Source organism: Ovis aries, chromosome 20 (assembly GCF_016772045.2).
Source record: "Ovis aries strain OAR_USU_Benz2616 breed Rambouillet chromosome 20, ARS-UI_Ramb_v3.0, whole genome shotgun sequence".
NCBI lineage: Eukaryota > Metazoa > Chordata > Mammalia > Artiodactyla > Bovidae > Ovis > Ovis aries.
The window spans coordinates 35,780,160-35,793,395 of record NC_056073.1 but is presented as its reverse complement, the minus strand read 5'-3'; the positions used below and the strand labels follow the sequence as shown (position 1 = coordinate 35,793,395).

Genomic DNA, 13,236 nt, shown 5'->3' with positions numbered 1-13,236 from the left:
AAAGTTATATTACAAAACAGTTTTTCCAGTAAAGCAGTGTCTGGGGTCTGACATTTGTGAAATGAATGAGTTAAGTTTGAGTGTTTATGGACTAGGCTTCAATTACTTACAAATGCTTCTAGCTCAGAGTTCAGTTCAGTTCAGTCGCTCAGTCCTGTCCAACTTTTTGCGACATGGACTGCAGAGCCAGGCCTCCCTGTCCATCACCAACTCCTGGAGCTTACTCAAACTCATGTCCATCGAGTTGGTGATGCCATCCAAACATCTCATCCTCTGTCGGCCCCTTCTCCCGCCCTCAATCTTTCCCAGCATCAGGGTCTTTTCCAGTGAGTTGGTTCTTTGCATCAGGGGGCCAAAGTATTGGAGTTTCAGCTTCCAGCATCAGTCCTTTCAATGAATATTCAGGACTGATTTCCTTTAGCATCGAGAGGTTGGATCTCTTTGTAGTCCAAGGGACTCTCAAGAGTGTTCTCCAGCACGACAGTTCAAAAGCATCAATTCTTCGGCGCTCAGTGTCACTAAATTATTAGTTTAAAACTGTGATCATTAATTTTGATCTCTGTTTTCTGAGAATGCCGCACAGGAAGCACGGGGTAGGGAGTGGGGAGTGAGGGGTCACTTATACATAAGAAAGCAGAGGAAAATCATAAAACTTTCACACCTTAGTCTACCAGACTCATCACCTCTCCAGACCTCCAAACTGCCTCAACCGCGCTCCTTGGCAGGGCCAATTTGCTTAGATTACCGTTCGGCTTGTGCATTTATTACACAATGTACAACATACTGAACAGATGGTGCAGCTCCTGAGCTCAGCAGCTGGAGGGGACGCTCTGCACACAGTAGGAGCACCATAAACATTGATTGACTGAGTTCATTGCCTCGGTTGACTCGAAGCCATCTTGCCCCCGGGCAATATCCTTACATCTCTCCAGGCCCACACCCTGGCCCGAAAGGCGGTGAGCTCGCAGCAGATGGCGAGTCCCGGGTGCCAGGTGTGCAGCACGCTCAGCGCGGTCTGGGGCACCAGGTTCTTTGGTCCCTGCTCCTCCCCACCCCTCCCACTCCCACGAGTCGCCGTCGGCGCCACACGTGATGTCGGGCCAAGGGGGACGCGGGGAGGGGCGGGGAGGGCTGGGAACACGGAGCTCCGGTGCCTGGCGGAGCCCGCGCGTGCTGCGCCCGCCCCCTTTCCCCTCTGAACCGTGTCACCTGGCAGCCCGCGCGGCCTCCGCGCCTCCCCATCTTCCCTCTCTGCGATCGAGCGCCTTTCTCCCTCCCCCGCCCTCTTCCTCTCTTTCTCTTATCTTGACATTTCGCCTCGCTTCCCTCTGCCCACTCCCCGGCGGGTTTCCCTCGCAGGCAGGCGCGCCTGCTCCAGCCTGCCCGCCCCCGCACCACCTCCAATTGTAGGTCAACTGGCTGGCTAACGTTGGCTTAGGTGTGCTCTTGTTTAAGCGTTTTTCCATAAGTGGGATCAGACGCTTTCCCCACGGGGCTCCAACTGGAATTGCTGCTTCTTGGCTGTGGAGTTGGGGGGCGGGGACGGGAATCCCGCGGGATGTGCTGCCATCCACGCCGCGCGCTGGGGTCACTGGGATGGTTTCGGGGCGCCCCGCGGGGGTTGGCAGCCCCACCCGGGCGCCTGCTCCCGGGGCCTGGCTGCCGCGGCGGCCTGCCGAAAGGTAGAAGCATGCGAATCCAAGGGGGACAAAGCGGCGAATCCCTCCGGAGCGCTCCGATTCTCAGTAACTGCGCCCGGGGCGCAGCCTCTATTGGTGATTTACTTGCCAGAAACTCCCTCCTCCCAGACCTGAGACCCGGGGCCGATTCCCGGGGGGCGTCGGTGCGCCCCTGCCAGGGGGCCCTGGCACCTCGACTCCCGCCCCGCTCCCCGCCTTTCCCGCAAGAGGGAGGGCACCGAGGCACGCTGAAGCCCCCTCCCAAGCCCCGGGGGAGGGGATGCTTGAAGAGTGGAGTGCAACCAATTGTCAACCTCCCTTCGCCCTACAGCTTTTCCTCTGTAGCCCCCCCTCTCCCCGCCCACCGCGCATACACCCTGCTCTGCCCTCCCGCACGAGAGCGGGCAACTGCACGCTCCACGGGACCAGGGAGGGGGTTGCCCAGCCCGGGTACGAATGTCGCCTGCCAGCCGGAACGTGGGTTCCAGACGCAGAGCGCGCACGGGGCGGGTGGGCGTCCCGGGTCAAGGCGGTGGGCTCGCTGGAGACCAGGGGGCCCAGGGACTGTCAGTTCCGGTCATGGACGGAATTGGGCCCGGTGGCGGGGGGTGGGGGGTTGGTGGAGGGGATGGAGGAGCCGAGCGCCAGAGGAAACCACCTCCCCCCAACGCGGGCCAGCGCGGCCAATCGCAATTTCGAAGAAGGCTAGGGTGCGGGGGCGCGTGTGTGCCTGTGTCTTCAGCTTCTTCCCCGGTCGTAAACCTAAACGGAAGATGGGTGTTAAAGTGTTGCTGAAAGCATCGCCCGAAACCTGTTTACAGTAGGAAAGACTTTTCCCCGAAAAAGCACAGCCGGAGTCGATTCCAGTGTATTTCCTCCCTGTACCAGTAACCGAAAGACGAGACTCAGCCGCCGCGGCGGAGCACCGCTGACCCCCGCCTACCCCTCGGCGCGCCCAGGGCAGGGAGAGCGCGGTGCCCGCGCCACCGAGTCGCGGCGCCCGGCAGAGGGAAACCATCTTTTGAGGAGGGCTGCCTCTGCTAGTCCTCGAGTCGGGCGCGCCTCCTCTGCAGCGGCTCTCCGAGAGAGCCTTCTAATTCGTTCCGGCTTCGGCAAGATACGGACACGGCCATTGATGAGCTCCCGGTTCAGTGACTAGGTCCAAACGGGAGTCCTGGCGTCCCCAAGTTTCTGGGAGCTTCTGACAAGTGAACAGGAGGTGGCGGTTCGTTGCCCTAAACTCTTGATTTATGATTTAAAAAAAAAATCACCAGAATTCATCGACACACCCTATTAACCGCTGATCGTTTAAACTGCTACCGAAAGAAGGTAGTGGAGGATGCTACCGGTTCAGGAGAGGAGGAAGCGGGGAGAAAGAAGTCCGACCATCCCCACGTTTTCCCACATCTCCTCGTGGGCGCAGGGAGGCTCAGCGCTGCCACCTGGCGGCCACCTCTCCCTGGGCTGGGAGTCGGCTGATGGACGTAAACCCGGGTTCGCGGTGGGTGTGACTTGCTTCGGCTTAGCGAAATGGAGCAGAAGCTCGTGTTCCTGCTTCAAATCTACGTGGCCTGGTGCAAACACTCATTTCCTGCTTGTTCTCACGAGAAAATTGAAAGGAGAGGAAAAATGAGTTGGCGCTGGTATGAAATGCATACAGAAACCTACCAGGTGCCAGCCACTGGTTAGGAGGGTAGAGAAAATGGCAAAAATTTAATTAGAAATGCAGGATTCTTATCTCTTAATTTTTCCTAAGAGTAAACATAATAATAATAATAAACATGGACTTCATTTTACCTTAGATCCTATTTTAGTATTTTGCAAATAAGGATTACTTCCATACATTGTGTTTCCATACAACCCCCACCCCTTCGGGGAAGTCCAGTTCCAATGCAATTTCATCAGCCCCCCAAAAATGAAGTGCAAGTTATATTTGTCTACTTGACTGAGAAGTAAATCAGCTTCTGATGGAAGGTTATTTTCCATAAAATGTGGAACCAAAAAGCCTGGGGCCTTTCAGTTGGCAAAGGCCAATGACATCAAATTTCTCAGGCTTCTTCCCTGTCTGCTAAAGTAACAAAGACAGGATTTTTCCCCCTCTTTATTTTCTTTGAACTGAATAGTTGTCAGGTCAGACCAGCTCTTACAATCACAGTTTCTATAACCAAGACAAGGAAAAATCTTGCAAATCAGTGTGAATCCAAGATATTTGTTAAACTAATTTCCCCTCAGGTTTTTTTTTTTTTCCCCTCCCTCTATGCTATAGGAATATATTAAGCAGTGGGACAGAATGCTATGTCCATCTATATACCCCATACCATTTTATGGATGTAGGATTTTTATGTTGTGCAGGTGTGTGAGAGCAGAAGAAATGAATTAGCAAATATTACATCTCAAATTGAGTTCCATTATTTAATGGAAAATAAACAAAATAAGAGGAAATATTTACCTTAATTCAAAATTTGGAATGTCTATCATCTGCTAATAAAGAAATTTCATCTATTATTTTGAAACAGGATTTTTTTTTTTTTTTTTTTGCAAAATTATCTTGGCTTACTGTTAATATGGCTTAGAGAGTAGCATTAAGAATCACTTCATGTACTACAAAGCCAGCAGAGGGAACACTGAGTACTGATTTAGTAGGGGCCACCAAATATCTGGTATTTCGGAAAAAAATGTTAGTAATGGAAAAACTGGTTACAAAGCATGTGAAGTTAGGTAATGAGAACACAGAAATTTTTTCTCATTATTTGCTATTGAGACCTCATACATTTCAATGTGCACATATCCAGTTGGTGAGAAAGATGTCTTTAATAAAAGGCCACTTGTCACACGTTTTCTTACATTTTAAGAGGGCTACTAACACATAAGAACAAATCTACTTCAGAAGTCTAAGCATTCATATATACTATAATAATCTTTTATGTCAATGGAAATTACTAATACAATATTTCTTCAATTCTAAGAGGAACTTTTTTCTTTTCAGATGTCTTACATCCATGCAGATCTCAGATTCACTGGCAGTTGTTCTCCCTTAATAGCATGTGACCATGGTATGTCTGCAAGACATCAGTTAGATTTGTTGAAATATAGAAAATATACCTAACAATAGAAATAGGCCAGTGGCTATGTTTTAGTACACACATAAAAAAAAAAAAAATCTGCGTGCTTTAAACATAAAATCATTCTGACTGCTTTAACTTCCACTTTTTTCTTCAGTGGAAGACTCGCAAATGGCTTTGGAAATATAATTAATGATACTGATTATATTATTCACTCACTTTGACTGAAACATCACAAATTTAGTCACACCCTCAGATTATTAGTTGCTACAAATCTCAAACATAGTATTTATTCTTTTTTTATTCTGGTAAAACTATGGATTTTAAAAATAAATAATAGACCTCTTATAGTAATTTTTATGTCAGATTGAGAACATATAGGGCTATGTTATAATATGAATACCAGATAAAATGATGACACACCCAGCTTTGTTAGATGCAAAAGAGGTGCCTGTGGGATTTTTGTTTTCAAGATTTGTTTCCCCTTCTAAAAGAAAAAAATATATAACTTGGGTAGCTACTGGTCAAAAATTATTTGCTTCTACCCCACAAAAACATTCTTGTGTGTTGTTGATCCTTAGAGATCCAGTCAGATGTCGCCAAAGGGTGTTCTTTCCAGTAAAATTCTACATCTGACAACCTGGGCCTCTCCCCAGCCTACATACTCTAAAAGTTTGACAAGATAAGTAGAAATCTGCTGCCCAGCACTAGTTTGATCAGAACTGAAAGCTTAATTATGTTAGGTTAGCCCTACCTAACCACTTATCACTGGCTTATAGAAAAACAGTCTTATGGTTTTAAGGCCAATCTTTATTATAATTTTAATTTTCATACCTTAGAACAAGAGATGTCTGTGGCCAAATTAACATGTATTTTGACTACGTGGGAACTTTTTTTTGCCACATTCTTCACAATGCTCTTCATGAGGCTTCTTTTCAAATCATCAGGATGACTGGGTTGCCAGTGTGGTCCTTGGACGGTTCACATCCATGATCTGTGATGATTTTTTCACATCAGTGACCTCCCTCAATTTTAGTCTCTTGAACAACATGCTGCTTTTACTAGAGGGAATGTCTCTGGAATCTGAATTATCATGAAGGATAATACAGTATTCACTGAGGGCTTACTATACATCAAGCTCACTTAACTCCCACAAAACACTACATAGAGTAGTTCCTAGTGTTCCCATATCACTGATGAGGTAAACTGAGACTTGGTCACATCCCCAGGGTCACAAGACTAGTAAGAAGGACTAGCAGCCAGGTCTAATATAAATTCAGAAGGTCCATTCTTTTATGCTACTAGTTATCACTGCCTTCTACAGTGTCTCTTTGCTTTGGCCTTTTAATTCCATATGATTGAAGTGACGAACATATAGGAGAAAATAAAAAGGAAAGGAGGAGGAAGGTTTGGGGAAGAGAGGATGAAGTGTGAAGCTATCTTTAATTTTGAAAATGTGGAAAACTAATACTTAAAAAGTAAAACTGATTCCCATCCTTTACTCACCATTATCATCTTACACAAAACTATGGAAATTCTCCTCTTAACTCTGGAACACTGCCTATTGTGTTCCAGTGGAAAGCTCCTCTGTTTGGGCAACCCAGGATTTATGACTGTGTGTGCTGTGCTGTGTGCTCAGTCATGTCCAGCTCTTTGCAACCCTGTGCATTGTAACCCATGAGGCTCCTCGGTCCATGGGATTTTTCCAGGCAAGAATACTGGAGTGGATTGCCATTTTCTCCTCCAAGGGGATCTTCCTGGCCCAGGGATGGAACCCAGTCTCCCTTGCCTCCTACATTATCAGGCAAATTCTTTACCACACTGCACCACTAGGGAAGCCCATCCAGGATTCAAAGGGGAGTTTAAATCATTCAATAACTATAGTTAACCCGTTTGGTTAAGAGAGCAAGTAACTATTGCCCCCCCAAAATGCTCTTTTCTGCCTTTCACAAACAGCACCAAAATAGCTCTGAAGGGATTAGCATAATACATCAACATCTGTGCTGTACCTGGAATTGTTAAAATAATAGTGATGACAGGTGTCTAGGTACCACTTTCTTAATGGTTTTCAATGTCTATTGATTTATTTTCATAGCTTTCCCTCCCTCTTTTACATCCTTGGCTTTATGAAGGAGCCGAGGAACAGATTTTGCAATAAAGGCTGATTCTCTATTCCAATACTGAAAAGAACTAATAAAAATAATCACTTGGCTTTTAAGCAGAAAGCTTCCATTTACAGTATTTCACCCTTCCCCCCCTTCTAAGCCCCTTGTTATCTAACATAATGGTTAGAATACATTTCCGTCTCTCCCCTTAATAATTTCATGCATTAACATCCTCTTCACACACCACACACACACACACACACACACACACACACACACACACACACGCAAGCACGCACAGCAAAAGGAAAAAAGAGGCAGCAGAAATCTCAGCTGTACTTCTAGCCCTTTTAAAAAGTTTGCTCTGTAAATTGGAATGAGGTCAGATTTGGAGCTTCTCATTGCACGCGGAGATTATTATTGCATCGGGTTCCAAGCCAATGGGAAGCTCGGGGGAGGGGCTTGGCACGAGGAAGCGTTGGTTACAGCGGCTGATTGGCCGCGGCCAAGACTGGGAAAGGATAAAGAGGCGCGAGGCGGAATTGGGGTCCGCTCTAAGCTGCAGCAAGGGAAACCGTGTGTGAGAGGAAGAGGCCTGTTTCGCTCCGGGTCTCTAGTTCTTGCACGCTCTTTAAGAGTCTGCACTGGAGGAACTCTGCCATTACCAGCTCCCTTCTTGCAGGAGGGAGGGGGAAACATACATTTATTCATGCCAGTCTGTTGCATGAAGGCTTTCTGGCGTCCTACCTTGCAACAAAATAATTGCACAAACTCCTTAGTGCCGATTCCGCCCACAGAGAGTCCTGGAGCCAGAGCCTTTTCTGCTCTGCATTGTAAGAGAGGGACTAACTGATAGAGACTATGTCGCTTTCCTGAGCTTCTGAGAGCGCTCGCGAACTGGAATCAACTGCTTCAGGGGAAGGAAAAAAAAAAAAAGACTTGCCTGGGAGGCGGCGAGAAACTTGCATTGGAAGCTTCAGCAACCAGCATTCGAGAAACTCCTCTCCACTTTAGCACCGTCTCCAGGACGCAGAGCCGAAAGACAGCGCAAACTGCGGCGCGGTGAGAGAGAAGAGCGAGAGAGAGGGAGATTCTCCAGCCTGGGAACTATAACTCCTCTGCAGGAGGCGGAGTGCTCCCGCCTCGCATCTTTTTAGAGACTTTTCTCTCTTCGCCCACCTCCGCCCCGACCAGGAGTTGAGCCGCCCGCTCGACCGCCGCGCACGTACCCCCGCTCGGCGTGCGCTTGGTCCCGGGAGCCAGGAGGGCCCGGCGATCGCGCCGCGGCCGCCGCGAGGGTGTGAGCGCGCGTGGGCGCCCGCCGAGCCGGGGCCATGGTGCAGCAAACCAACAACGCCGAGAACACGGAAGCGCTGCTCGCCGGCGAGAGCTCGGACTCGGGCGCCGGCCTCGAGCTGGGCATCGCCTCCTCCCCCACGCCCGGCTCCACCGCCTCCACGGGCGGCAAGGCCGACGACCCGAGCTGGTGCAAGACGCCGAGTGGGCACATCAAGCGGCCCATGAACGCCTTTATGGTGTGGTCGCAGATCGAGCGGCGCAAGATCATGGAGCAGTCACCCGACATGCACAACGCCGAGATCTCCAAGCGGCTGGGCAAACGCTGGAAGCTGCTCAAAGACAGCGACAAGATCCCTTTCATTCGGGAGGCGGAGCGGCTGCGCCTCAAGCACATGGCTGACTACCCCGACTACAAATACCGGCCCAGGAAGAAGGTGAAGTCCGGCAACGCCAACTCGGGCTCCGCGGCCGCCGCCGCCTCCAAGCCCGGGGAGAAGGGCGACAAGGTCGGTGGCAGCGGCCACGGGGGCGGCGGCGGCGGGGGCAGCCACGCAGGGGGAGGAGGCGGCGGCGGCGCGAGCGGCGGCGGCGCCAACTCCAAACCCGCTCAGAAAAAGAGCTGCGGCTCCAAAGTAGCGGGCGGCGGGGTCGGCAAGCCCCATGCCAAGCTCATCCTGGCGGGCGGCGGCGGGAAGGCGGCGGCGGCGGCCGCCGCCGCCTCCTCCTCCTCGTCGTCGTCGTCGTCCTCGTTCGCCGCTGAGCAGGCGGGGGCCGCCGCCCTGTTGCCCCTGGGCGCCGCGGCCGCGGCCGCCGACCACCACTCGCTGTACAAGGCGCGGACTCCCAGCGCCTCGGCCTCGGCCTCCGCGGCGGCCTCGGCCTCGGCCGGCCTGGCGGCCCCGGGCAAACACCTGGCGGAGAAGAAGGTGAAGCGCGTCTACCTGTTCGGCGGCCTGGGCGCGTCGTCCTCGCCCGTCGGCGGCGTGGGCGCGGGCGCCGACCCCAGCGACCCCCTGGGCCTGTACGAGGAAGGGGGCGCCGGTTGCTCGCCCGACGGGCCGAGCCTGAGCGGCCGCAGCAGCGCCGCCTCGTCGCCGGCCGCCGGCCGCTCGCCCGCCGACCACCGTAGCTACGCCAGCCTGCGCGCCGCCTCGCCCGCCCCGTCCAGCGCGCCCTCGCACGCGTCCTCGTCGGCCTCATCCTCCTCCTCGTCGTCGTCGTCCTCCTCCTCGTCCTCGTCCTCGGGCTCGTCGTCCTCCGACGACGAGTTCGAAGACGACCTGCTCGACCTGAACCCCAGCTCAAACTTTGAGAGCATGTCCCTGGGCAGCTTCAGCTCGTCGTCGGCGCTGGACCGGGATCTGGATTTTAACTTCGAACCCGGCTCCGGCTCGCACTTCGAGTTCCCGGACTACTGCACGCCCGAGGTGAGCGAGATGATCTCGGGAGACTGGCTGGAGTCCAGCATCTCCAACCTGGTCTTCACCTACTGAAGGGCGCGCGGCTGGGAGAGAGAGGGACGGGGCGGGTGGTGGGGTGGGGGGAGAACCAGAGAGGAAAATGAAAAAGGAAAAAAAAAAAAAAAGCGAACAGAGTAAAGAGTTGCAAGAGAAAAGGGAAAACAAGAGGGGGTTAAAAAAAAAAAAAAAAGGAAAAGGAGAAAAAAAAAAAGTGAGCAGGGCCGGCCTCGGCCGCGTCCGGGTGGTCGGAGAGCAACGCCACGGCGTCTGGGGACCCGCGCTCCCAACCCCCATCTCGCCGGCCGGAGGGACGCGGCGGAGGCGGAGGTAGACAGGGGCGACCTTTTATTGTTGTTCTTGGTGGTGTTGTTGATGGCGAAAAAAGCGACTTCGAGTTTCCTCCCCTTTGCTGGAAGAGACCCCCCCACCACCACCACCAGCCCTTCCAGCGAGCTTCCGGACTTGTCTGCACCCCCGGCCAGAAGCCGAGTTGGTAGTTTTCTAGCGACTGAAGGAATCGTCTATTCCTCTCTCATCGCTCCCTCGGTGTTTTGGGGCTACTTTACTTGGTTTTTTGTTTTTTTGATCCGGAGGGGAGGGGGACTCCGGCATGCCCCCGGAGGGGTTTTGTTCTCAGCATCCCCGTCCTCAGTCTCCCCCCCCCCCACCCCCCCCAAGAAGACCGAAGGCTCCGGGGCGTCGAATTTGACCGACTGCAGGTATTGCGGGGAGAGGGGAGTCGCAAGGGCCTCAGCGCCGGGACTGAGAGACTCCACGCTGGCGAATTCCCGTTTTGTTTTTGGAGGGCTTTTTTTTCCTCCCCCCCCCCCTCTTTTTTTTTCTTTTCTTTTCTTTTCTTTTTTTCTGCCCCTGCAGCCAGAGGAGGAGACGTTGAGTGACCGGCGCTCGGAAATGACCGGAGAACCTAGTTGGAAAGCCACACCAGCCAGGACGAGGGGCGGGGAGGAGAAGGCCACGAACTGGAAGGGGGGCGAGTAATAAAACTGAAATGGATTTGCACGTTCGGGAGAAGGTGGCGGCGTCTCCTGGGCCTCCGCCTCCTGCATCTCTGAAACCAGTGAGGTGAGACTTCACGGCCCTGCAGGCGCGGAGGAGAGGAGACTGTTTGATGTGGTACCCGGGGCAGTGGAGGGCGAGTGGTGTCGGGGGGGAAAAAAAGGTTTTTTGCTTCTCTTAATCGGAATCGTGATGGTGTTGGATTATTTCACTGGTGGGGTTAATATAGCATGTTATCCTGTCTATCTTTTAAAGATTTCTGTATTAAGACTGTTGAGCAGTTTTTAAAATAGTGTAGGATAATATAAAAAGCAGATAGATGGCGCTATGTTTGATTCCTACGACAGAAATTATCACCAGCTTTTTTTCATTCTTAACTCTTTAAAGGATTCAAACGCAACTCAAATCTGTGCTGGACTTTAAGAAAAACCAATTCAGGACCAAATTTTTTCTCAGTGTGTATGTGTTTATTCCTTATAGGTGTAAATGAGAAGTGTTTTTTTCCCTCACCGATGCTCCATCCTCGTTTTTTTTTTTTTCCTTGTAAATGTAATCAGATGCCATTTTATATGTGGACGTATTTATACTGGCCAAACGTTTTTTTTCTTATTTTGTCCCTTTTTTTTTTTTTTGCTTTCTTTTGCTTTGCTTTCTTTCTATTTACTTCCTTATTTCTTTCTTCCTGACTTTCTTTTTTCTTTCGTTTCTTTTTTCTTTTTTTTTTTTTGGTAGTTGTTGTTACCCACGCCATTTTACGTCTCCTTCACTGAAGGGCTAGAGTTTTAACTTTTAATTTTTTATATTTAAATGTAGACTTTTGACACTTTTAAAAAACAAAAAAAGACAAGAGAGATGAAAACGTTTGATTATTTTCTCAGTGTATTTTTGTAAAAAATATATAAAGGGGGTGTTAATCGGTGTAAATCGCTGTTTGGATTTCCTGATTTTATAATAAGGCGGCTGGTTAATATCTCACACAGTTTTTGAAAATCAGCCCCTAATTTCTCCATGTTTACACTTCAATCTGCAGGCTTCTTAAAGTGACAGTATCCCTTAACCTGCCACCAGTGTCCATCGTTCGACCTCAGCCCTATAAAAAGGGGAGGAGAATTAGCCAAACACTGTATGCTTTTAAGAAAAACGAGTTTTTTAAACAAAATACTGTTTTATGTAGAGGCTTTAAAACTGGTGCATTTACAGCAAAAAGGGATCCTGTAGCTTTAACTTGTAAACCACATCTTTTTTGCACTTTTTTTATAAACAAAAACGTGCCGTTTAAACCACTGGATCTATCTAAATGCCGATTTGAGTTCGCGACACTATGTACTGCGTTTTTCATTCTTGTATTTGACTATTTAATCCTTTCTACTTGTCGCTAAATATAATTGTTTTAGTCTTATGGCATGATGATAGCATATGTGTTCAGGTTTATAGCTGTTGTGTTTAAAGATTGAAAAAAGTGGAAAACATCTTTGTACATTTAAGTCTGTATTATAATAAAGCAAAAAGATTGTGTGTATGTATGTTTAATATAACATGACAGGCACTAGGACGTCTGCCTTTTAAGGCAGTTCCGTTAAGGGTTTTTGTTTTTAAACTTTTTTTTGCCATCCATCCTGTGCAATATGCCGTGTAGAATATTTGTCTGAAAATTCAAGGCCACAAAAAAACAATGTTTGGGGGAAAAAAGAAAAAGAAAAAAATCATGCCAGCTAATCATGTCAAGTTCACTGCCTGTCAGATTGTTGATATATACCTTCTGTAAATAACTTTTTTTGAGAAGGAAATAAAATCAGCTGGAACTGAACCCTAAATCTTGACTTTTGTCATTATTATGCCCAAAGCCTAAGATTGGAAGGGCCCTATGGCTTGTAGAAACTACACCATCTGCCCTAGCTTTGAAACAAGTGAGTTCTCAGGCCTGTTACTTGCCATCTAATTGAGGAATAAATCCTCCTAAATTCCTCTTACTCTGATTGGGCAGGCACTAACCCTGAAACCATGTGTCAACTCTACACGCTTTCTAGGAATTTTCTGAGTTTACCTCCATTTAAATCAACGCCCTTTGTCTTGAAATTTTAAAAAGAAGGGGAGGGGTAATGTAGACAGAATTCTTTACAGATAAAACCAGCTCCTAAAACTGCTTTCTCCTTTATTTGCCTTGATTTACCATTCAGCAGCAGCTAGAATTGTTTCTCACAGATTAGGAACAAAAAGGTTGTTAAATTATCAATATATTGTAGTGAAAGGCATTACCTGTTACGAGATAAAAAGTTGTATCCATTTTTTTTCCTCAAAAGCGAGAAGCTTCACGTTGTGCCAAAATCTTTGTGTGCCATGACCAATGTGGTTATTCCTGTCAGTGAAGGAGAAAAAGTACCTTGAATTTCCTAAGGCCTGTTAGTATTTGGTTTGGACCCTGCAGTTTGCTAAGAGGCACTATTTCCTGTTTACTTTGAGGGTTAACAATTGCTATTAACTAACAAAGCTCATCCTCTCTTCCAAGTGTTTGTTTAAAATGTCTGCTTTATATGTCTTCTGGTTTTTCAGCACTGGAGAGGAAGGGTTAATAAGACCTATGTGGAAATAACTCTCTTAATCATCAAGATTGCTT

The 13,236-nt window shown here is 49.1% G+C and overlaps 1 protein-coding gene across 1 annotated transcript; it reads left to right on the top strand.

The window, feature by feature from the left end:
- Positions 1-7,397: 7,397 nt before the first annotated feature.
- Positions 7,398-12,436, top strand: SOX4 (SRY-box transcription factor 4). The gene has a single exon (XM_027959226.3). The coding sequence runs from the start codon at positions 8,181-8,183 to the stop codon at positions 9,636-9,638; it is 1,458 nt and encodes a 485-aa protein (XP_027815027.1). The 5' UTR covers positions 7,398-8,180; the 3' UTR covers positions 9,639-12,436.
- The last annotated feature ends 800 nt before the right edge of the window (positions 12,437-13,236 follow it).